A 26,564-nucleotide genomic window follows, 5' to 3' on the forward strand; every position below is an offset into this window, starting at 1 on the left:
GCACACAAATCCATTCATTAATTTAATAGTATTTGATTGTTTATTAACATTTAAGGTTTTTTAGACCCTCTCTCCTCAAATTGTTCATTAACTTCTATTTACCAAAGATTGTTTTAGGCAATAAGGATCCATATGTGGGCCCCAGGGAATAAGCTAATTCAAAAAGTTCATATTCCAGTGAAGACTGGTGCAGTTGCATTCCAAGCACTGAGAAGAGAAGAAGTTGGGTGCTTTGCTAATGAGAAGCATGAGAGGCACCCTTACGATACAGTAGTTTGGGAAAGCATCTCTGAGGAGAGAATATTCATAGTAAAAATGAGGAGTAAAGAATTAGAACCACCACACAATGTTTGTTTTGTTTTTTGTTTTTTTCTTAAATAAGCTTTTATAAGATTTTGTTTCTGGGGGTTAGATTTATTTTGAGGACACCACTATTAAGTATACATTTTCTAAGTGGCTGATTTTTACAATAATCCTAACAATTTCATTGCTCAAAAATCTCTAAACTAGTATATTATGTGTTCAGTGTTTTACTGAGAACTTTTCTGGCAGAGTTGAACATTGAGTTTTAACTAGCTGGTAAATGTGCCCACCTAAAACTTGAAGAGTTATGCTTGGGATTGAAGAACACACTGATGCAGTTGACCTGAAATTAATCTTTTACTTCTCTGTTGGTTGGTTTTGGTCTGCCCCCATCTGTACTGCCCCTTTCCTTTTCTCTTTCCTTCCTGCTCTCTTTCTCATGCCTTCCCTTTTTGCTCTCCCTCTTTTTATTTTCTTTCTTAAAGTATTGTAGTACCTGGTGGGGATTGAGAACCCCAGTTTTAGCTCTAGGGTTCTATTTCTGTTCTTAGGTAGCCTTACCCAATGTCTTAGACCGTGCATCTGCACTTGTAAATTACCAGGGATATAGTTGAAGAAAGAGGGGTCGTGGCCTGTGCACGGCCTCTGTGTTAGTGGAGGTGATCTAATCCTCTAGTTTGGCTGGTATTGTTGGGTATCTTTGTTTTCTCCAGTGATGCCGTCACTACCCTCGTGTAGCATTGATTCATCCAGTCACCGTCAGGTCACCTCACTGTTGCATTACTTATGAAGGACAGAGCCATAGGCCTAACATTTAATCTGTAGGTTGTTTCTGGTCGCTTATAGGTGCCAAATGATAAGTCAGGCGGTAGGAATACAGTTATGAATGAATATGGGCTCTGTCTTCATATAGCTCTTTTTGTGAATGGAGGAGACAAAGCAGTAAGCTGATCTAACTTTTTGATTAAAGCTAATTCAGATTAGAGGAATCTTTTGCTTTTGACAACCTGACTTCATGAGAGGTTATAGCTTAGTTCCCCAGCCCTGTTCTTGCTGCTGTATTCCTTCTGCACTGCTTATCTCATTAGCACCGACTATTGCCTTTAGACATGACATTGCTCTTGCCTTTGACCCTTCTGCTATCCTAGACCCCGGTTTCCCATCTTACTTCCAAAATCTAATTTTCCTCACTCCCCAGATCTTACCTTGTAGATTTTGGTCTGGAAATTCTTCCCCAGCTTCTCAAGACGGGCTAGGAATTGAAGCAAGTGGTTCCATCCTTAGTGGCTAACACTATCAAGGGGCAGCCTTGACTGTGCATTCCACAAGCTTGGGAAAACTCTGAGGAGGGACACATATTTTATTCAGAATTTCTTTAAAAGCATCTAGACTCTTACATACCTTAAATCTCCTGTTGACATATACTGTACAAAGTTAGATATTCAGAAGACCTCATATCATAAAGCATGGCATGTTGTATTGTGTTTGCATAGAATTATTTTTACTTTAACCAGTGTACACTTACATTTTATCTCACTAGAGCACTACTCATCTTTTAAGGCAAGAAAAAATTTTTTGTCATGAGGTGAAACACTACTTAAATTCCCACATTGTCAAATGTTCCTAGAAAACACCAGTTTTACCTGTTATGTAGTTGTTTTGTAATGTATTAAGCCATTCTGGTATTTATTAGCTGTTTTTCTGAAGCTTTTTTCTTTCAGTTAATTACTGTAATTTGAGATGGATTTAATATATAATTACATGTTTGTGCTTCACTCATGTGGGTTCTTTGATTAAAACTACATTTACAATGTGAATTTTACATTGTATTGTTTGAAATCATAGAACAAGTTTAATTATTGAAATCCCCAGTTAGAGATGATTTATCTCTTATAGCAAAATAGCTCTTCTTTATTAACGCTTTCTATGTGTCAAATACTATAAAATCTTCAACCGTTGCTCTTTGTAATTATTTAAATATATTTCTCAGATTCAGCATCAGTATATAAAAAAACCTCCAACCTTTTTATTTTCTAACTTGATTCAACTCTTATTTTCTAACCTGTATATAACAACAATTTTGCATTTCCCTTAGAAGAAAATTATAATGTAATTGGTGGATGGCTGTAGCTTAGAAAGAAGGGATTTATTAGCATTATTAGTGTTGTGTTTAACATCAAAATTCAGTATGCTAAAAGTTGGGTTTTTTTCTAAATTGGCTTTGTTAACACTGAACACAAGTCATTTAGCATACTTCTCACATGTAACCTCCGTGTTTGGCGCAGTCGTGAATTATGCTTAGAGGATTTGTGAGGCACACAGCTTTAGAGTTAGCTGTGGGCTGTGTTAGCGGGCTGCTTCTGCTTGGCTGAGGTCAGAAAGGTACATGTTGCAGAAATGTAACCCTCCTGTATTGCAGATCCCAAATCCAGCATTGGTGATGAAGAGCTCCTAGAGCCTCATCCTGCTACTGTGGTAGCTTCCTGTTTCCTTGTTTTAGACTTTAAATCCTGTCTCCTCTGACTTTCCATACTTGCCATTCTTTATTCCATTGTGTTCTGTTACAGCAGATTGATTGTTTAGTAAATTGAATCAAAAGACTTGGTCTGCGCCTTCAACAGTAGCATCTTGTCTAGCATCTCTGGACCTACTAATTCATGGGACAATGAGAGGAGGATTGGGCCAGCTGAGCTTAAAGTGTTATCCTTCTCTGACACTGTATTATATTTACTCTCTCCTCTCATACAAGGGTTGCATGAGTCAGTGTATCAGTTTATTTCCCCGAAACCCTTAAAACAAAATCATACTTTAAAGTTGTCTGTGGGAATGTATTTATCATGCTTATTAACATTGAAGAAAACAGAAAGTTGTAAGAAGTTGCTTTGGTTTTGACCTTCTTATATTATACCAGTGATTAAGACCCAGTCAGGCAGTACAGAGGTCCTAAGCTAATGACTTCTTGTTATTCTTACTGTGAGGTTTTTTCATGTATCTTTTTTGAGACAAGGTGTGGTGCATCCCCAAGTGGGCCCTCGCTGGCTGTGTAGCTTGAACTTTTGATACTTCTGCCTTGACAATACATGCATGCACCGTGACCCCTAGTCTGTGCAGTGCTGGAAACGGGTTATATGCCATATGTACAAATATACATGTGTACAAAACACATATATACATAAAGTAAAATACACATTTTTGTTTAAAAAAATGACAACACTGTTGTTGCCTACCCAAGAGCCACTACCCTCCCCCCTTATCTATACCATAATTTTTTTTTAATGACAGTTACCCAGTCCCAGGGGAAGAATCATAGCTACTTTAGCCAGTCGTTGTTATCCTTACCGAGGTTCTTACATTTTACCTCTATGTGTGACTCGGGTCTAGGTAGTCACACATAGCAAAGTGTTAAAAGGCATTTAGAAAAACATGCTTTGTCATGACAGTAGAGAGGTGCTAAGGGAGTGTTCTCCATCTCGTGAATGCTTTATGAAAGTGTGTGACACTTAGAGCTCCAGCTGGCAACTTTGAGAAAAGAGGTGTAGGCCAGGAGCTCTGCAGAGTTGGGAGCATAGCACTGTGATTTAGTCTGTGTGCTAAGACAACCTGGAGCTTGTGTGAGTTAGTTAACTCCTCGGACTTTTCTGTCTTGGGTTTAAAAGTATTGTAACAAATAGAGGGCCTGTGGAGAGCTGTTCTTGTCTCACGTTTCTGTAGTAGACAGATTGTTCTTTGTCTGTGTCTTAGCTAAAGAAACTAATGAAGATGTACTTTGGACCATAAAGCAAAATAGAGATGAGATTAAGTTATTAATTAATATAACAGATTTCCTCAGAAATTGAAAGGACTTAAAAATATTAGTTTCTTTGACTCCTTTCTAAGGTTTTTTTTTCTAAGTAAAAATTCTGTCTTCTGCTTATCATGTTGTCAAACCAGGGAAGGGGAAAAGAAACAAATAATATTCAGACTGTCACAATTTCTTATTTTCCCTCTTACTTTTCCTGTTTTATGTTTTAAAGATGCTAACAAAAAGTAGGAAAGATGAAGAATTATCACAATTTTTTAAACAAACCAAAAATTTCAGAATGACAGATAATTGCTGTGTAATTTACTGTTTTCTCAAGTATATTCAGAATCCAGTTTTTAGTTTATTTTTATAAAGGTAGTACTTATAATTAATAAAGCAGGATTCAAACAATAATATAGGATGTTATAGTACAAAGTATTATTACTGAAGTAGTAAACTAACACAGTTTGCTAATTTCTTTATCCAAATTCAACCTAAGAGAAGTAAAAATGAGAATGTGATGGTTTGTATGTGCTTGGCCCAGAGAGTGGCACTATTAGGAGGCGTGGCCTTGTTGGAGGAAGCATGTCATTGTTGGGGTGGGCATTGATATCCTCCTCCTAGCTGTGTAGAAGACAGTCTGCTCTTGGCTTCTTTTGGATGAAGATGAAAACTCTCAGCTCCTCCAGTGCCCATGCCTGCCTGGACACTCCCATCATTCCCACCTTGATGATGATGGGCTGAACCTCTGAACCTATAAGCTAGTCCCAGTTAAATGTTGTCCTTTATAAGAGTTGCCTTGGTCATGGTGTCTGTTCACAACAGTAAAACCCTAAGACAGGAAAGCGGAGTCTAAGAACTCAGTCTAGGTGACCTAAAGGCTTTATTTCCAAACTACCTTGAATAATTGATTCTTAGCCCATCATTATAGAATAAACACATAGCAGTAGCCCATTCATTGTCCGAATCCAAAGAGAAGCCTTATGCAATGCAGGTGATCAAGGAGTTTAATTTGGGGGTTGGGGATTTAGCTCAGTGGTAGAGCGCTTGCTAGGCCCTGGGTTCAGTCCCCAGCTCCGAAAAAAAGAAAAAAAAAAGGAGTTTAATTTGGGGCTTACATTTCTAGAGGATTATACCCCATGACTGTCATAGCAGGGAAATGGCAGCAGGGAGCTAAACATGGCACTGGCGCAGGGGCTCAGAGCTTACAACCTCATCCAAAATGGGAAAGCAGAGACAGAGAGGAACTAGGAATGGTGTGGGCTTTTGAAACTTCAAAATCTACCCCCACCCCACTCCTACCCCATCCCCAGGAAAGAGTTCCCCTATTCAAACGTAGGAGACTGTGGGGCCATTCTCATTCAGACCACCAGAGCAGGAGCTCCTGAGGTGCTCAGAGTTGGTGAAAGCAGAAGTGTGCTGGCCTCTGAGCTCACTAGTTCATTTCTTCTCTTCTTCTCTTTCAGTGCCTGCCTTACATTGAAAATACAGAGCCCCTGTATAGGGCTGTGGTCATTGTTGCCTAGGCTCACTCCCTTAGTGCTCTCCCCTAGTATTTCCCATGAACCCACTGGTGTGGGTTCTAGTCGAGGTTTGGCCTCTGAATCCTCACCTTTATATAATCCAAAGAATATATTGTTCCTTCCCTGAAAAACACTACTGCCTCATAGGTCAACACGAGTAGACACGAAAGACTCTAGTTGTCTCAAAAAGAGATCAGTAAACTCACAACATATGTGATCAAGACCTCCATCTTAAGTTCTTCCTAAGCTTCCTGAGTGCTAGGATTACAGGGGTGCATGCCACCTTGCCTGCATAAGATGATATTGTATCATGGTTTGGACTTGTGTTTCTCAAGGACTAATGATATTGAGTAGCATTTACTGTGCCTATTGACCACTTCTGTATATTCTTAGAAATGCCTTACCTGTTAAGAATGAGTTATCAATTATTTACCCTGGACACAGGACTTTAAATCTATGACTTGCACATCTTTGTTCCCATTCTGTAGGTTCCCTTTCCATTTTTAAAATCATTTTCACCCTTGTTCTGGTGCTCACTCTTGTGCACAAACTCATTTGTGTGTTCCCGCTGTCCTCCTCTCCCCCTCCCTTCCCTCTTTCTATGTGTGTGCATGTGTGTTATGTACTGTTCTACTTTTGACACTGAAAACAAGTAGTGAGCAAAGCAACCTCTGCCTTTATGTTGATTACATTCTAGAGCAAGAGGAAGGCTGTAAACATTGTCTATTGTTTAATTCAAAAGACTGTGAGGTGTGTTAAGAGATAAATACAGTGGGCATATAGAGCAAATTAAAGATACATAATGAGTTAGTTCTAGTCTGCTGATTATTGTAACTATAGCCATCTTAAGTGTTCCTTTCATTTTTAGTTCCAATGACCGGATTCACACAGAGAGCAACTATTGATCCAGAACTGAATGAAATACATGTTTTATCCGGACTTAGCAAAGACAAAGAAAAGAGGGAAGAGAATGTCAGAAATTCATTCTGGATTTATGACATTGTGAGGAATAGCTGGTAAGGACTCTTGTCTGTACTGCAGTCCTAGTGATACATAATGATGTTGGTTTATTTAAAAATGAGAGGAGTGGGAGGCTTGTGTTAATTTGTGATATTGAAAGAATGCTAAATTTTTGTTATTAAATTTTGAGACAGACTTATTATATAGCCCTAGCTGGCCTTGGACTCACAATTTCCTTGCTTCTCCCTGGGATTATAAGTGTGAGCTACCCTACATGGCCTAAAATATTAATACTTTAAAAAAAAGTATTATAAGTAAAATCAGTACTTATGTACACACCGGTATTAAAAGTGGAATTTTACTCTGTTCACTTTCTGATACTTCCTTTTCTGGAGATTTTAAAGAGTTATATGCTGGTCTAGGTTCTGCCACCAAGTAGCCTATCTAGCTAGTTGAAACTAATGTTCTGTAAACATCTCCATGTCCTAATGCTGGTAAAGGGATAGGTTTGACTTAGCATTTCCAAGCCAAGCCTTGTCCCAGAGCATCTGGCTAAGCAGAAGCTACGTGTTTTGCTGGGGAAACACAGTTGCAGAAGATCCAGCTCTTGTATTCAGTGACAGAACAGAAACCCTTCCAAGAACAGCTCTATTTTCTATGGCAGTATGCTTGGCAACTGAAAGCTGTTGATTTCTGAGAAAGACATTCTGTTTGCATTCAGAGCAAGAGTGCTTGAGTCTTCTACTGTGAGTATACAGTAAAACACCACATCAGTCTGTTTGTGTGAACAATTCCTGTTTCCCAGTACAAGATAGGTAGTTCTGAAGTGAGCTATTTTGAAAGGTCATGAGAGTTACTGTCTTTGCACTCTGATGTGAACAAGTGTATATTTGTTTCTACTGTTAATTTGGGCATTGGCAGTTGATTTACTGGCTATAGTTGTATAAACAATATGGCTGCTGGTGATCCTCTGAAGTACAGTGACTTAAAAGCAGTGTCTTCCAGGTCTTGTGTCTATAAGAATGATCAAGCTGCAAAAGAGAATCTGAGTAAAAGTCTTCAGGAAGAAGAACCATGTCCAAGGTTTGCCCATCAGCTCGTTTATGATGAATTACACAAGGTATGCTGACCACTCTGATTCTGTACATTTTCAGTGAAATGCAGTCTGAAAGTATCTCTAAATGGGTCTTATTTCTGATTATTTCTAAATGCATGTGAGTGGAAAGTTTTACAGAGGTGGGCATTTAACAGAATATATAGCAGGCATTTAATATGATTTTTAATAGCCCCTCAACACAATAGGGATTGAATTTAGGGCCTTATACATTCTAAGCAAGCACCATGCCTATTTATCTGTCTTCCGCCCTGTTTTTAGTTTTTATTTTAATACTGGGTAAGCAGCCTAGGATGCTTTGTACTCTTTGTAGCCCAAGCAAAGCTTAGAATCCTCCTACCTCAGCTTACCAAATACCTAGGACTACAGGACTATCCTACTATCCCCAGTTTTTCCTAAAATTCTTGAAGAGAATTTGTATGGCCCATAATTCTTGGCACTTCTTATGTTATTTGTATTGCTCTATCCCACTCTAGAACAGGGTCTCACTTAGTAGTCTAGGCTGGTTTCAAACTTTAGCTTCTGCCTTAGCCTTCCAAAAGTTGAGATTACAGGTTACACCATAACATTTTCCTATTTTGAAAATTGCCACTGGCGTCTTTATCTCTCTACAGAACAGATATATAACCTGTATTATTGTATATATGTTGTGAATATCTGTCTTAGTTCAGATTTTACTGCTGTGAACAGAACCCATGACCAAGGCAACTTTTATAAGGACATTTAATCGGGTGTGGCTTAGAGGTTCAGGAGTTCAGTCCATTATCATCAAGGTGGGAACATGACAGAGTCCAGGCAGGCATGGTGCAGAAGGCCTGTAGGAGAAGACTGGGTCCCAGGCAGATAGAATGAGGGTCTTTAAGGCCACACCTTCTCCAATAAAGCTATACCTCTTAACAGTGCCACTCCCTGGGCCTAGCAAATCTAAACCATTACAATGTCCAAGTATAAAATACAGTTTTTGCATTTTGAAAGGGAGAAGGCATTAGCTTTTCAATTATATAAGAAGTCATTTCATCTATATATTTCTAGTATAAGTGACCCCTCTCTACCCGCATTGTAAAAATAATTTTTGTGTCATTAAGTGTTCAGAGTAGTTTCTGTAACTATTTTCACTAAAATTTTATGTGTAATTTAGTGACTGGACTCAGATTATCTTGAAGTTTACTTTTGTGTTTCAACTATAGAGGAACTTTTAATGTTTGTGCTGTGTAACTTGAAACCAGAGAAACAGTAACATGAAAAGGAGTACAAGCCATTACTCCTAGAGTTTTCCAACTTTTGAGGTTAATGAAGAATTTTCATTTAATGGGCCAGAAATAATATTTATTTTGTAATATCTCACACATGCTAAGCTAGGACATAGAAATGTTTTCAAATTTTCAGGAAAATGTTTTAATATTTAATATGTTTAGAATAACATTAAACTACTCTAATGTGAAATCGCTACTGGAATTCTTTTACATTTCTTGTTTAGTAGTAGTCAAACAACGGAACAATATTCTGAAAGTTTTAAGTATCATTTACTAGTTGGCATTTAGGTTAAAGCAAAGGAAGATATTAACGTTTTTTATTCTCTTGCCCTTCAATGCTTCTATTAAATATTGTGTCAGAATTATTTTAAATATACTATTTTCTAGTTTGATCGATAATTAACTGGATAACCCTTTCATTTGGAGTTATCCAAAAACTATGTTCGATTAGTTTATTCCTACATTGGCTTTTCTTTTATCTTCCATTATCACTATAATTATGATAGTATGATTTTAATACAAATGTACGTTAGGAAAATGCTTTAGAGTAGAATGAAAATGGAGAAAAATCATGGGAAATCTTTGGTAATAATTTAAAAGATTGTCAAATGAATAAGGCAAAGAGTTAACTATTATGTAGTCCTGGTAAAATAAATTTTATTAAGACTTTTGTAGTCTTTAGAGTGTGTATGTGTTCTTTAAATTCTGGTTTGTTGTCTGTGTGTGTTTCTTTCTTTTTTTATAGGTTCATTATTTATTTGGTGGGAATCCAGGAAAGTCTTGCTCTCCAAAGATGAGACTAGATGACTTCTGGTCGCTGAAGTTGTGCAGACCTTCGAAGGACTACTTACTGAGGCATTGCAAGTACCTCATCAGGAAGCACAGGTATAAATGCAACTCACTGAGTTGGGCAAGGTTGCTCTCACCTTTGATACTAGTACTCAGGAGGCAGAGGCAGACGGAGCTCTGTGAGGTCAAGACCTGCATGACCTACATAGTCAGTTCTAGGATAGAACTACATAGTGAGACCCTGTCTGTAAAGAATTTCTTTTAAAACTAAAAGACTTTAATTAGCACTGTTAGTTACTCTTCATGTGATCTAGCTGTGGGATGCAGGTCTCTTGCTGTGATTGTCAAGTTCTCTAAAGGTCCTGGGTTTTATAAATGTCTGTTCTTACTTTTTGCTTTTTTCTTTCAAAGGAAGATACAAAGTAAGGATACATACAGGTGCTAATTTTTTTTAAGAAAACAAGTGAAATTTTGTAAGCGTTAGTAGACAAAAATGTCATCAATTGTCAAATTACTAGAAAATTGTGTGACTGGTTAGACATGATTTATTCTAATTTATCAAGTCACTAAAAGTATAGAAATGTACTTGTTTGGGTTACTGACAGTCTTACGTGCTAATAAAAACTGGTAGTTTAGAAGGTTATCATTTATTTATTACTATATGTTAGTGTCTGATTCTTAGTCTCATAACTAGATAATGGAGTAAAAACTGCCATTGTCATTATTTTGTCAAACTAGAAAACTGAGGGAATTTTTAAATTTTTAAACTCATAAGGTCACTCAGCTGAACTGGTAAAGTGAGGGTTTGATCCTGACCGTTCTGGCTACAGAGAACTCCATGTAACTACTTTGCATGTGGTATGTATGGGGGTATACATATATATACATATGTGTGCATTTATGTTTATCACATGTATTTATGTATTAGATTTTATGTAGAGTATAAGTACCTAAAATGTCTGTATGTGTATAAAGCAAGCCTGTGCCTTTTTAAACTGTGCTTACTTACCTTTCCCAGCTTTCACAAGGGTTATTTAGAGAAACTAATGAAGAAGCTACTGTGAGGCATCCATCTTTGTAAATAAACAAGTTTATTTCCTGTAGAATCTAAAAGGAGGAAGTATGACTTTCATAGGCAGTATGACTAGGAATGAACTATTAATAAGGTTTAAACAGTAAGGCATTTTTGAGCTAGCTGGAACAACTGGTATGTGGAAAGTTAAGGTTAGCTTTTAAAAGACTTCTAATGCAGCCCAGAGAAGCAATTCAGGCCTTTAATCCCTGCACTTAGCAAGCAAAGTCAGGAGGATCTATGTGAGTTCAAGGCCAGCCTGGAATATATATATATATATGCATACACACAAAAAGAATAAGTAAAGTTCTTTTAAGATTTATTTATTTTATGTATATGAGTACACTGTAGCTGTCCTCAGTCAGACACACCAGAAGAGGGCATCAGACCCCATTACAGACAGTTGTGGGCCACTATGTGGTTGCTGGGAATTGAACTCAGAGCCTCTGGAAGAGCAGTCAGTGCTTTTAACTATTGAACAATCTCTCTAGCCCATAAGCAGACCTTTAAAAGACAAAAATAAATATGTATTCGAGGTTCTTTTTCCAATATTAGCCGTTAGCCATCGAAACAAATGCCAAAAGTTACCATAAGAAAGGACTGAGACAGCCTGTTCTGTATTTTTATGTCACTACTACTGCTCTAAGTAATGAAACTGCATACATGGTAGACCTTTAAACACTAAATTCTGTTTCAAGGGCTTTTGTGGGTTAAGTGTTGAGATGAATTAGCCATTCAGCTAGACTGACTCCAGAGATCCTTCCTGTCTCCACCTCCTGTCAAGTGTGAACTGCCACTTCAGGCTTTTGACATGGGTTCTGGAGCTCTGGACTCAGGACCCCATGCTCGCTCAGTAAGCACTTTACCTCCCCTGCCTTTCCTTTAGGTTTTAATGAAGCAAGTAATGCCTGAAAACAGTATTTGATAGTTGGTTATAGCCTTTACATTTTTACTACATATAGACTTTATTTAACTGAAAATTAGGAGTCTTATTCTCTTGAGTCAATGAGTGACATACCATAAACAGTATTAATATGCTAACAAGTACCAATCATGTAATGCTGTATGGTATTCTGTTTTGTATGTAATGGACTGGTCTCCTCTTATTAGAATCTTTGGATTACATCAACTTATTAGATGTCTTAGCTAATGCTGTAATATTATTATAAATTATATTCCAAAAATACAAATGATATAAATGATGGGTTAGCAAAGTGTTCTCCAGAGAGTTACTTTTTATTTCTTCTAGAAATACATGCATAGATCATTCATTTTCCCGTGCCAGCCTAAATTTTTTTAATTGTTATTGTTTATTTTCCTTCTTTAAAGATATTCTGGGTCAGGGTTATAGCTCAGTGGTAGAATACTTTTCCTAGCCATAGCTTTGGTTCTTAGCATTGCAAAATAACTATAACACCTCCTCGCTCCCCACTCCTGAGACAGGGTTTCTCTGCATGGCCCTCACTGGCTTGGAACTCACTCTGTAGACCTGAGTGCTGGGATAGAAGGCATATACCATTACTACCCAGTGACTATAACACTTTCGATGGGCAGGTAGGATCATAGTTTATAAGAAGAAATGTGTAGTCAAGTCCAAAAGAGAATAAAAATGGATTAAAAAGTAAAGGATCCTTTGAACTTTTTTCCCTTCTTTATTTTATTTATTTATTCACTTTACATCCCAATCGTAGCCCCCTCCTCTCCTCCCACCCACAACCCACCAACTTTTTTTAATGACATGCTGTTTCTTTTTCTCTTTTAAATGATTTATTTATTCTTAGTTTATGTGCATTGGTGTTTTGCCTGCATGTATGTCTGTGTGAGGGTATTGGATCCACTGGAACTAGGGTTGGGAGCTGCCATATGGGTGATGGGGATTGAACTTAGATCCTCTGGAACTGCAACCAGTGCTTTTTTCACTTGCAGCCCTCTCTCCAGTCCTGGATCCTCTAAATTTTTAAATATGTGGCAGAAGACTACCAGACCGTCAGAGTATCAGATCAATTCATAAAGTAACTAAAATTAAAAGACAACAAGTTTATGACCAGGAGTTTACTCCAGTGGGGCAAGAACTGCTGACTCATCTCAGAACTTGAACCACTGAAGTCTTGAGATAGAATGTAGAGTATATAAAGGCCCACCAGTCATGTACTCTTAGAGTAGAACTGGATATAGTAATAGAGTAACATAGCACATACGATCTCACCCTTTCTGACAGTCACTTTTGGCATTTGTTCCAGTAGCTAGTGTCTACTGTTAGTTAGAAAAGGTCCTGGAATACATACTCACTTGGTCTTCTTAAAATTTACTTCCTTTCTTTCTATCTGTCTCTCTATATCAATCCATCTATATCTATCTATCCCCTCTCTCTCCCTCCCTCCCTCCCTCCCTCTATCTATGCATGCTGGTTATTGAATCCAGACCCTGTGCATGCCAGACAAGCATTCTACCACTGAGTTACATCTCAATATAATACACATTATTTTTTTTATTTACTCTTTTGTACTAAATTGCTTACCTTGATTTTCTGGAGACTGCCTTCTCAGTTGTGGATTGGTCAGCCACATAGAGCCTTTAGAAGCATTAGTAAAGCCATTCATTTGAAAAATACTTTTTTGAGCACCTGTGTGTGGCAGACATGGGCCTGGTCTCTGAGAATATATCAGTGAAGAAAAAAATTCCTACCCTCAAGTTTCCTCTCTTATAAATGGAGCCTAACAGTAAGTATATGCTAGGTTGTAAGAATAGGATTAAAACAAAATATAACGAAAGATGCCATGTCTACTTACAAGGGAGCTGAGGGTGTTATTTTCAGTAAAAATACGTGATTTTTTTAAAAAAACAGTTCTACCCAAAGGCTTAAGAAAATAACCACATAAGGTGGAAATGTTCTAGCCAGGTGATTCAGGGCTCTGGGGTTAAAGGTGTGTTCGTGGTGCTTACATTAGTTGAGGAGGACTGTGTGTAGAGTGTAATCAAAGTAACAGATCAGAGGGACAGATTGTGAAAGGCTCCAGCTCTTATCTGAGGAAATAGGGGTTAGAAACTTTCAACAATGAGTGATACGTTCAGACTTACCAAAAACGGGGTAAAAGGTCATTGAGGAGTCTTCAAAAACAGTAGGCTTCTGCATTGGGAAAGCTAAGTCCAATTTGGGAAGCTTTTGTGTGCTTTGGAAGTCCTCTGTGAGCATTTCAAGAAGTACCTGGACCTAACCTTACTTTATTCAGCCATCGGCAGAGAGTTTACAGAATGAAAAGAGCAGAGTGATGTTTGGTGTTATCTGGAGGCACACTACAGGGCAGGCTGAGATGCACCCCAAGGTTCTGGGTGAGCACCAGAGGTTCTACAAATAGAGGTTTTGGACATTTTTGTATGGATGTGAGACAAAGAGGTATCAAGGAGCATTCAGATGGATAATAGAAGGCCCACTTTAAACATTTGAAAATGTGGACCTTCTGCTAAACTTTTGCCAAATTTAAGTTTACTATATTACATATAGAAACTTGTTTCTATAAAGTGGCTAACACACTTTGATAGAAATAACATATTAATTAGACAGTCTTTGATTATATGAACATCTTACTACTAAGATGACTTTTTGTTTTTCTTGGGGAAAGTTGTTCTATTTAGATAAAGTGTAGATTTTGAGGAAATGAAGAATCTTGTGAAGCAATTGGCTTTTCATATAATATTCAGCTTCTAAAATTGATGATATGTGTGTAAAAAGGAGCAAGACTTCTTATAGTATTAAAATCATATTTAGCAATAGAGAAGAATTGTTGACTAAGCATAGTTCTAGACTGCAGAAACCAATTTTGGAAGCACTGTTTACTGGTTAAGAGGAGCCGAAAGTGGAAACAACAAAGCCCACAAACAAGAGGGAAGATGGAGCTTTTGGGGCACTCATTTCCTTAATGAACTTAATAGAATGCAAAGTAAATGTGGGTTTATGTCACATTGCAGAGGATCGCGGTATTCATCGGGTACCTCAGTTAAAACTGTTATTTTCGCAGAAGCCCAGGTGTAAAGGCCCCTTCTCTGCTCAGTGAGGCCAGATGAAGAGTTGTGTGTTATGCTGCATCCCGTGGCTTTATTGTTTGCCTCATTGTCTCCTACTGTTCAGCTGGCTGCTTCTGAGCTTGATTTCTCTAGGGCCTCAGAGCCTAGGTACATAGAGTCTTGAGTCCAAGGAAGCAATTTTAGTCTCTAACCACTTGGTTTTGATGTGACACCTTGTGGTCTTTTAAAGTTATTGTGTGAGTATGTATGCATACTTACATGTGTGTGCACACTACAGTATGTGTGTGGAGGCTAGAGAAGTCTTAGAAGGCTTAGGGAAGTCAGTTGTGAGGAGTGAACTCCCCTCAGCATCAGTAACAGAGATGGTAAAGACTCTGCCTACTGAGGCGTCTTGCCAGCCTTCACACGTTCCACAGGGAAAGCCTGTTCATAGGAAAAGATAGGAAGCTCTGTCACGGACGTCCCCACAGCACAGCTGTGTCTGTGCCACAGAGCGTTTCTATTGCCTCTACAGAGCCGACATCTGTGCTGTGCATGGGAGGCTTCCTCTCTGGGTGCTGGAACACAGTGTTTTAGACACCCAGACGAGTTCATCTCTAAGCAGTGAGCCTTTCTGCAAGCCTTAAAGGCATTTCTTACAACTCAAAGTAATCGTTCCCCTTGTTTTGTATTTTCTAGGTTTGAAGAAAAGGCCCAGATGGATCCCCTTAGTGCTCTGAAGTATTTACAGAATGATCTTTATATAACTGTGGATCATTCGGACCCAGAAGAGACAAAAGAGGTAAAGAAAAATAGATAAAATTCAGAAATAGAATATTCTTTTAAATGTTTTTAAAACTATGAAGAAACTATGATGCACTGCTCTTAAGGGTGCTCAGTTGGATGAAATAAAAGTGAACAGCTGTAGTGTTAAATGCCTACACTCCAGCATTGGGAAAGTTGAGGCAGGAGGATCAGTCGCTAATTAAAGGCTAGTCAAACTGACAAGGTGTCTCATAATATCATCCATCTGAGGAGAAAGACAGAAATTGAACAGGCACATTTGATTCATTCAAAAATAATTTTTAGTATAAAATTTCAAATTAGATGTTAGTTCAGTATTTATGGAGAAAAAATTTTAAAGTCTAGGTTTTATACATCATCATGAAATGCTTTTCTGTTGAAGTTCAAGATCTTTCAAGAAAGAGGAATTAAACTTCCCTTGTTTGTATGGAGAAAGTAGAGAGAAAAAGAGGTTTAGCAGGTTTGTAATATTTGCAGTGTTGATATTTATAAGAAGGTTCTAGCAGTATAACCTGACTATAACCTAATAATTTCCTTCAACTAATTCCTAAGCTTGAAAAATGACTCAGGATTTTGTTCCATGAAATCTCGAGATTTCTGTCTTACAGGCATATTTGCCTGTCTGCTGTGTGAACATGTCTTCAGCAGATCTTAGTCTCTCTTTCCAGCAGCCTCAGAGATAGATCTCTGTCCCTTTGCTTGCCATTTTTGTTCATTTCAGCAGCATCCTAACTGCGTCCATTTTGCCTTGCAACTGGCAGTGGAGTGGATGAGCTGCAGCTTTGCTCCTTAACCTGTTCCTTGTTCAGTGCTGCCTCACTTTGGCTCATGACTGCGATATCAAGCACTTTTCTTTCTTCAGTATTAACATGGATTTGGTTCAATGTCAGATTCTTGCAGGCAGCAGTATCATTGTGTTTTTAAGGCAATAAAGCCTGCATATCTTCCTCACAAGAACAGAGGGGCTGCTCTCTCCAACCTGCTGTGAGAATAAGTTCTGACTTTCTCACTTGGATTGGTTATAGTCCTCACTGGCTGTAGAATTAACAAACTACAATTTAGAACGCTCAATTTGGTGACAGGAAGTTGCTTTTCTTTGAGTGTTTGCCTGATTCATATCTTTTGAAATATGGGAAATTATTATAGTTTTGCTGAGGAAGAGTAAGTTTGGTTTAATCTGCTATGATTTATTATACCATGTAGTTATGAGAATACATCAATAAACATTTTTGTTACACCAAGCATTTGAGAGTTCTAAGTAGATTTCCTTGTGTTTTCTTCATGTTCTATATAAAATGACCATAACTAGACACATGCATTTTCTCCTTATTTTTAAAAAACCAGACCAAAACAATACTTCAGAGTAAATAATTTCAGCTGTGGGAGCTGTAAGTAGGTCAAATAAAGCATTTTGTTTTTAGAATTGGTGGGGAGAAATCAGAACAGGGAGCTTTTGTAAATTCAAACATAGGCATTTTAAAGTATTGATAGTCAGCTCTAATATTTTGTGAATTATAATATTTTATGATATAGGTTACCATTGCTTTGTCTAAAAGCTTAAGCAAGAGTTCTTTAGCCCTAGAAGGTAGTAAGACGGTATGTGCTTGTGAACATCAGAACTGTCCCTTAACTTCACACTATACCCTCACGCTCTGTTCTGTTTGTGTGTATAACGAAACACAAGAAACTTGATGCTGGGAATGGTGGGTCTAGAAGACCATAATGTAGTTTCAAAGTGGAGAATCAGGTTTAACTTTTAAACTACCTTATAATCCAAAAATCTGAGTTATTTTTTCCCTGTGTATATGTTTTATGTTTTACACATTTTCTCATTTTTAATTTCTCATTAACCAGAAGTATCTTATGTATTGAGTAGATGTGGCTATTATCGTAATCATCATTGTTTTATACCTAGTATAATATACCAATACCTAGGCAGTGACTATTGCCTACAGTTGTAAATCAAAACCTGGTTCTTTGTTTCCTTCAGTCTCTAGAATGTTGGTTCTGAATTGGTGATTAACTTGCAATAAGTGTATAAAAATTATATTGATTCTATGCTTTTGTAAGTCTCAGAATCCTGTTTTTTGTTTTTTGGGTTTTTTTTTTAAACTAATAAAATGGAGTAGTTAAAAAACAACCACCAAAAACAAGAACCAAACAAACAAAAATCACAAAAAAGAAACGGGATCAACTGGTGCGAGAGGACCTGTGTGTGTGTGTGTGTGTGTGTGTGTGTGTGTGTGTGTGTGTGTGTGTGTATAATGTATATATACATTATATACATGTATGAAAACATTATGATGAAACATATTATATGTAATTAATATGATAATATAAATGATGTATTTTTTCCTAGAACAGGTTTGAGGTAAAAAATGCCAAAATCAAGCCTGCCATTTTTCAAAAGGACATTATAATAAAAGAGTGGGAAAAAACAAGTTTTCAACTACTAGACCACATTTTGTACTAATTATTCAATTCTTCTCTTATGTTCCCAAAATATTACTCTCATTCATTTAATAGCTGTGTTGATTCCTTACACAATGCCAGGCATTCTTGGAGTAGGAAATATATTTATAAACAGAACAAGATCCTAGTTCAGAAGGTGCTGACATCCTATAAACATATCAACTAAGCAAATTACATACTTCATTATAATTTGGTTGGCAGTATGGAAGGATAATGTTACAAGAAGGGTACAGGAGCAGTGTAGAGCTCACACCTGAGATCTCAGCACTTGAGATGTGCAGGCAGGAGAATATGACAGTCCAGGTCATTCTCAGCAACATTGTGCATTCAAACCCTGCCTGGGCCACATAAGACCCTGTGTGAAAAGTCTGTGGAAGGGTTCATAGTTTATAAGGGTAAGAACTGGGGTAGTTGAAGTCTAAAATGAGCTCATCATATTAGGCCTCAATAGAAATTAGATTTGCACAAAGACTTGAAAGATGTAAGGGAGTTCTCTGAAGACAATTCCCGACAGCGGAGGAGGTCCAGAGGTCCAGGGGAGTATGGGGCATCTGGGCATAGTTAGGACAATGGCGAGGAGCCCTTGCTAACTGGAGTGGAGAAGTGAGGATGAAAGAAGTGTGATATGGGGCACACACAGCGATTGGGAAAGCAGACTGTGAATGGCTTCACACGCCTGCTTAGAATATTTCAGCTTTTACTTTGACTAAGGAATTAATTCAGATATGGTGCACAGGAATGGTAAGACTGCTGTATTTTAATTAGACCACTCTGACTACTGTATTGAGGAAAGACTAAAAGGGAGCCAGGATAGAGCCAGGAAGACCCATGAGAGAGGTAGCAGAAACCCAAACGAATTATGTCGTTCAGATCACAGGAGCAGCAGGAGAGCGGGAAGAAGTAAAAAGAGATCAGCAACATAAAGGTAGAATGGACACAGGAAGACGCTAGTGTAATTTAAAAGGAGTGAGTTGAAAGTTTTAACCTGAAAAGGTAGAATTATCATCAGCTGAATAAGGGAAGCTGTGGCACAGCTTGTGGTCCTGAGGTAGAGGGTTCCTGACTGAAATACGAGCTTAATTTGCATACAGCCATCTCGAAGTGTTTAGGTGCCAGTTAGTCATTTGAGAAACTTGAGAACGAGGTCTGTGATACGAGTTGGTATTGGTTGAAATGATAGTAGTAGTACATATCAGTTCAGTGTACTGTGTCCGTTTGTAAACGACTTCTCTGGAACTTCCCATAAGGAATCAGTGAAGTTCACTTTTCAATTTAGGAGTTAGAAAAGAAGAAAAACTCAAGGTAAAATAGAACATTAGTGAAGTAGAAAACATGCTATAAAAAATAAAGTACAACTGTGATGTGGTTCTTTGAAAAGCTAAAATGGATAACCTCTTAAGATTCATGAAGAAAACATAAACTGTCAACATTACATGAAAAAGTGAAGTCATTAGAAGCCCAGCAGTATGAAGAAAGTAGCAAAAAGATACAGTCAAAAATGTTGTCAGCACACTGAGGAACTGGGCAGACTCCTTAGAACATGTAATTTATCAAAACTCGCATTAGAAGAAATGAGATCTTAAAGAATTCTACAATTGTTACTTAGTTATATTTGCAATAAAAACTGTTTTGGCACAATACTTCAGCCTCGGTGTCTCTATAAGTACTTTAATTAATCATTTTAGAAACATTAAAATTCTATATAAGTTCTCAGAAATTAGATGAAGATAATTCCTAAATCTTTGGGTGAATCCAGCGAAATTCTGCTGTGAGAGTGAAGCAAAGTATACAGACTGGGACTGGAAAGATTACTTTCCACCAGTCTGTCTTCAGAGGACCTGGGTTCAATTTGAGGCAGCCACATGGTGGCTCACAGTCATCTGTGACTCCAGTTCCAGGGCATCCGGCATCCGGCATCCTCATCTGCCCTCCATGGGCACCAGAGAGACTTGCAACCAAAACATTCATATGCATAAAATAGTAAAAATAATTTAAAAAAAGTTAAGTTTGAAATATTGTCCCATTTTGGACTTCTGAAAGGCAGTGTATAAACATTATATGACAATTTAAAGGTATCCAAGCTAATTGAGCTAGGAGGAGTGTGAGTTCAAGGATAGTCTGGGCAATACTGTGAAAACTTTGTTTCAAAAAATAAAAAATGAAGACGAGAAAACAGCATGTTTTTTAATCTAAATATAGTGAGGTTTGTTTGTTTTTGTTTTCCAATATTTGGTGATTAGATCTGTACAATTATATGCATAAAAACAGGCTAATGATAATGAAAAGCCTCAGAAGTTGTTTCTCTTAAGTGTGCTAGCTGGCTAATTTCCTCGTTTTTGTTTCTGTTTTTGTTTTTGTTTTTGTTGTTTACAGTTTCAACTCCTAGCCTCAGCCCTGTTCAAATCTGGCTCAGATTTCACAGCTTTAGGTAAGTGTGCCAGCGGTCTGTCTTTTCACACTAACATTTGGTTGGGTTTTGGTCTCTTGTGTGGAACATTAGGTAAGACACATATCCAAACAAGCGCACACATTGTTTCATGGCTGCTCAGAGGAACCATTGGTCAGCTCCTGCTTGCAGTTCGCAGTTGACATGATGCAGCAGATGGCAGCAGAAGCGTGGTCAAAACCGTGATCTCTGCCGCACTGCCTGTTTCTTCTTGTTCTTTGAGGAGTTGTGTTGTGTCAGGAATTGGTAAATGGGGTGGGGAACGAAATGTTTTGAAAGTAAAAAAAGTATATATCTTTTTTTTTTTTAATGAAAAGTGTTACTTGTTGATAAATTAATTCCTCAAGTTCCCTTTACATTTTCCCCCTCAGGAAGTAGTCTCCATTAAGAAATATTCTTACTCAGTATTAACGAGTTACTTGGAAAGAATGTTGGTGCTAGGGATTGAATGGTATTAATGAATGATGAACTAAAGTTCTAGAATCCCAGTAGTAAAAGAAAAGATTGCAAGAATTTGAAAATTACACGAAGTCAAGTAGCCTTTGCACAGGTACACTGTCAACATAATAAACAGCTTATAGACTCTTTGGAAATCTTTGCCAGCTACACTTCAGGCAGTTAGTGTTCTCTGCCTGTACCCTTGAGTCTGCAGAGTCTCCCTTCTGTTCTCTTACTCTCCATCTCCCTTCTTGAGGCCTCTTTTGTCTTCTCTCACTGTTCCTTTCTAGCTTTCTGACATCTTCTCCATCAATAAACACATGAAAAAAGCTATGAAATTTCAGTACACATAACAGAAACCTAATAAGTTAATTAATTAAGCCAACCAATAACTGGGCTAAAGAGCTGAACAGACAGTTTTCGAAAGCAGACATGCAAATGGCCAGTGAGTGGTTTTGAAAGTTTCTGATATAGCTAGTTATCAGACAAGTACATGCAAATGAGAAATACTTTGAGACTCCACTGTAGTCTTTGAGACTTCACTGTAGTCTTCAGAATGGCTGTTCTTCAGGATATATGATACCAAACTCTGGCAAAGGACATAGGGAAAGAGGATCCCTTTTTCAGTATTGGTGGGGGGTGTAAACTGCTACAGCAACTATGGAAACCGATGTGGTAGTTTCTTAAAAGCTAAAAGTACAAGTATGATATGATCCAGCTACATCATTTCTGGGTGTGAACCCAAAGGACTCTATCCCACCCTAGAAATACACATCTTTATTCATTGCTGTTCTGTTCAGAAGGAAATAGAACCACCTTAAATGTCTGTCAGCAGATGAGTAGATAATGACAGTGTGGTGCATGCACACACACAATATTAGTCATCCATCAACAAAAGTGAAATTTGCAGTAAAATGGGTGGAACCAGAAAATGGTACACTAAGAGAGGTCACTCAAACTCAGAGAGACAAGCACTACGTGTGTCACACACAGATCCTAGCTTGTAAATTTAATGTGTTTATTGATGGAGAAGATGCCAGAAAGCTAGAAAGGAGCAGTGAGAGAAGACAAAAGAGGCCTCAAGAAGGGAGATGGAGAGTAAGAGAACAGAAGGGAGACTCTGCAGACTCCAGGGTACAGGCAGAGAACACAGGCAAGAGATGCACAGGAAAAAAAAAAAAAAGAGAGAGATGCACAGGAGGACTGAACAGGCAGAGAGGATCAGGTAAGCTAGGAATGCATGAGAACACCAAGAGGAAACCTGTTACTTTGTGTACTGATTTAAAAGTTAAAGTACACACAGCAGCTAAAGTAGGCTATCATAAAAAGAAGTCTCGGATTCTATAGAAGTTTCAGAAACCAGAGCTTTATGCTGGTGAGTTTTCAAGACTGTTTTTATTAGGACAGCTCACGATAGGCAGCTTCAGTCTTTGCCACATTGTACTTGTTTAGTTCTACACTGGTCTAGGACTAAAGTTTCTTTTGCCTCAAAGACTAATCTTTGAGACATGAGAAATTGTAGCTCTGAAGTTTGCATTGTGAAATATAATTGTATGTGAGTGCATACTAATCCACTTGATGCCGTGCTGTTAGTATTTTCCCAAGAGTTGTGAGTAGTGTGCATAATACACATATTGCTCTCCATTCGGAATCAGGTGACTCCTGGATAGTGTTAGTTTACTTTTTTTTTTTTTTTTTTTTTGGTTCTTTTTTTCGGAGCTGGGGACCGAACCCAGGGCCTTACGCTTCCTAGGCAAGCGCTCTACCACTGAGCTAAATTTCCAACCCCACTTTTTTTTTTAAGATGTATTCATTTATTTTATATATATATATATATATATATATATATATATATATATATATATATATATTTATATATGTACACTGTAGCTGTCTTCAGACACACCAGAAGAGGGCATCATATCTCTTTACAGATGGTTGTGAGCCACCATGTGGTTGCTGGGAATTGAACTCATGACCTCTGGAAGAGCAGTCAGGTGCTCTTAACCGCTGAGCCATCTCTCCAGCCCGTTAGTTTACTTTTTAAATTGGTGGTTCTTTTTTTTTTTTTCCCCTAAAAGTAGATGATTTCCAGAAGAAAAAAGAGCATCTCTATATGATTCTAGTGCTATTGCCTGGGATGAGAAAGATAGCAGTGTTGTTGGGATTTTGCCCAGCTTTTTCTGTAGCAAGTAGTTGAGGCATCTCTAACAATTAAGGTAACCCTCGTCTCCACTTCTCACTCTAGATCAGAATAGTGTGAGAGAATTCTGATAAGATAAGAAAGTAAAAGAAGAAGATGGAAAACTGTCAGTCCCTAACCCCAGAGTATGCAGGACTCCACAGGCTAAATTAGCAAGCACTGTGAGACATCAGTGCACTGGATGTGAGACATCAGTACACTGGGTGTGTCTTTAGGCTATAAAACATTGCAGCCCTGTCATGATGAAAAACTAGGAGAAACATAAACATTGCTGGAAAGCTCCTGCCTTTCCTAATTGTATCCTTTGAAGCAGACATTGTGGTACCCAATCGTGACTCTGCCACTCGTTTCAAAGCATCTGTGCTTAATATGTACAGATAGCACAGCCCAGAGCCGTTATTTTTATTTATTGATGGGCAGCACTAAATTGTCTTTGGCTAATGTTTAGCCATTAAGACAAGAATTTGACAGTGATTAAATAGCTTAGGGTTGTGTCAGCAAATATTTTTACCATTTAGCTTAATTCCTTTCTCCCGTTTTCTACCCTGCTCCCTGCCAGAGAACATATTTTGTCAAGAACGGTTTGTTTTTCTTGGAGTATAGATGGCTTATTCCTAATAGATCCTCTCCTCTTTAGCGCAGTCGCTGTCTTCTCATGGTTAGTAAGAGCAATGGAAGTGAGAAATGATAAGGAGCAACAGACTTGGCTTTCCCAGTATTCATGTGGGTTCAGGCTTTGTATTGTGTCAGTGAGTGTCCTGGATTCTTGCCTGCAAATGTCACTTTTATTTCCTCAGAAAAAGTGAGATGAGAACTGTAACCAAGCTGTGCAAATACATGGCTTAGTCTGAACCCAGACTGTTTCCTTCTTTGTTCTATCTCTAAGCCTAGGCCTAGAAGTTTCTAGCCTCCATACAATCTCATCTTCCAAGCTGACTGATTCAACCTGGCTTTTCTCAGCTTCTGACTGCATTGCTCTGCTTGGCCACATGCTGACTCTAGCAATCTGCTCTAATCTTCTGGCTCCTTCTCACTCCGGCTCATTCTGTCTTCATGTGTCTAGCTTGTGCTCTCTGTTACCTGTCTCTGTAAAACTGTTCAGTAATATGGACACACAACACACCACACACTGCATTACCTTTGTTCCCTCTCCTCTGCTCTAAAGTAGCCTTTTCTTCTTGTCTTTTCTTGTGCAGGTTGGGCATATTCTTTCTCTGACTCGTTCTGTCAAATCTTTTTTCATTCATTTCTTTGCCTATCAATTAGACGTCTGTTACAGTTTTTACTACAACAGATGTCCTTTCAAACATAGCTGCTTCCTTATACAAACTAACCCTAGAGGTGTATACTAAGGGCATGTCTGCATTCTGGCTGGATTCTATCTTTGGATATGATCCCTTGGCAGAGCAGCCATGTTGCTGGATTAAAATTCCTCTACACCTGTAAAAGGAAAATACTAAGTATTAAGTGTAAGGTCCTGCTCTACCTGTATCTTTACCCAACACTACATTGTAAAGAGACCTGTTGATATGTTTGATTCTGATTATTCAAAGTAATTATGTTTTATAATCTACAGGGACAATAAATTAGTGAAGGCAAGTCATCACCACTCTTGTGGGAAATTCAGAGGTTTCTGCAAGCCTCTCCAACAGACTATTGCATACATTGATTTCTTAGTATTTCTATTTAATGCCTCCTTGTTTAGTATACATTATTTGTTAACATTGAACTCATGGTTAGGAGGACCAACGCCCTTACTAGAATGAAGCTCGTGTAACCTGTTCTCTCTGAAGGGCATATCATACCTTCCTACTCTTAGAAACCCTAGACAGCACTAGCCTGCAACTCAAGCACATTGAATGGTGAGATCACCATCAAACATCACAGAATATGAAAAAACTGTGCCTCCAAGCAGAGTAAAGTGACACCTATATATGCTTGAGACCTGAAACAAGAAGGCAGACTTTAGTTGGAATGTGCTTCTAGAACTCAACTCTTCTGCTATTCTGCACTTGTCTATAAATATTTGCAGAAGTGCACAAGTCTTGGTTGTGGAATTACAAATAAATTTCAATGATAAATGATGACTTCATAAATATGAAGTTTTTAAATAATGAAGATTTTCTATAAATGTGCATATATAAACACATGGTTTTTAATAGGCTGGTTTTGTTACATACTGTAAAAACATACTCTGTAGCATATTTTATTTAATTGTGTGGCTTTGAAATATTTTTATGAAACTGCTAAATCTGCTCTTGTCCTTATGAAGGGTTGGATACTAGGGACCCTTCATAGTTGAACAGTTCATCTGATGGTAGTGTAAGGGTAGTGTAAGTTTTGATTTTTTTATTGGTAAATAATGTTGAAAGTCAAGATACTTTTTTTTTTTGTTTTTTGGGGTTTTTTTTTTTTTTGTTTTGTTTTGTTTTGTTTTTTGTTTTTCGGAGCTGGGGACCGAACCCAGGGCCTTGCGGTTGCTAGGCAAGCGCTCTACCACTGAGCCAAATCCCCAACCCCGAAAGTCAAGATACTTTTGAGGACTAAATGAGCATATCACATTGCCCTACACACTCAGTAAATGCAATATGAGTAAGTAGATGGACTTCAGAGTCTTCCTCTCCCACTGTCTGACAAACCTCATTAAACAGCTAAATTTCTTAAGTGATTCTAAGAATGCATTATATATGTACAGCCTAGAAATGATAACATTGGCTGTTAGTGTAACTGATTTTGTATTGCTCAAGTTATTTACTACTACAAAGAATCATGGCCCCTTGGGAAAATAACTGACTCTGGAGTAGTGTTAGGAATAAGATTGAGCCTTTCAGCTGCAGCAGCCATCTTCCAGTAACTCATCAAAATGGCGAACACAAAGGGAAAGGAGGAGAGGCACTCAGTACATGTTCTCGAGGCCTTTTAGGAAACATGGAGTTGTTCTTTGGCATCATACATGAGAATCTACAAGAAGGGTGATGATGTAGAGATCAAGGGAATGGGCACTGTTCAGAAAGGAATGCCCTATAGGTGTTACCACGGCAAAACCAGAAGACTTCAGTGTCACCCAGCATGTCGTGAGCATCATTGTAAACAAGCAAGTTAAAGGCAAGATTCTGGCCAAGAGGATCAATGTGCGGACTGAGCACCGCAAGCACTGATGAGCAGAGATCGCTTCCTGAAGCGGGTGAGGGAGAACGATCAGAAGAAAAAGGAAGCCAAAGAGAAGGGCGCCTGGGTTCAGCTGAAGTATCAGCCTGTGCCACGCAGAGAAGTGCACTCTGTGAGGAGTAACAGGAAGGAGCCTGAGCTGCTAGAGCCCATTCCATATGGATTCTTGGCCTAATGGACAAAAAGGAAATGAAGGACAGGATTGCAAAAAAAAAAAAAGAATAAGATTGAGGTTT

At 38.1% G+C, this 26,564-nt stretch overlaps 1 protein-coding gene across 5 annotated transcripts in view; it reads left to right on the forward strand.

The window, feature by feature from the left end:
- Mkln1 (muskelin 1) overlaps positions 1-26,564 on the forward strand; it is a 311,316-nt gene that overhangs the window by 276,501 nt on the left and 8,251 nt on the right. For 4 of the 5 annotated variants that reach the window (NM_001429298.1, NM_001428642.1, NM_001428641.1 and 1 more), the window contains 5 exon segments: positions 6,476-6,623; positions 7,573-7,687; positions 9,680-9,819; positions 15,497-15,599; positions 20,447-20,501. In NM_001429298.1, the coding sequence (NP_001416227.1) occupies positions 6,476-6,623; positions 7,573-7,687; positions 9,680-9,819; positions 15,497-15,599; positions 20,447-20,501 (561 nt within the window). 5 annotated transcript variants of the gene reach the window in all.

The sequence above is a fragment of the Rattus norvegicus genome, chromosome 4, assembly GCF_021556685.1.
Source record: "Rattus norvegicus strain SHRSP/BbbUtx chromosome 4, alternate assembly SHRSP_T2T, whole genome shotgun sequence".
NCBI classification, from domain to species: domain Eukaryota; kingdom Metazoa; phylum Chordata; class Mammalia; order Rodentia; family Muridae; genus Rattus; species Rattus norvegicus.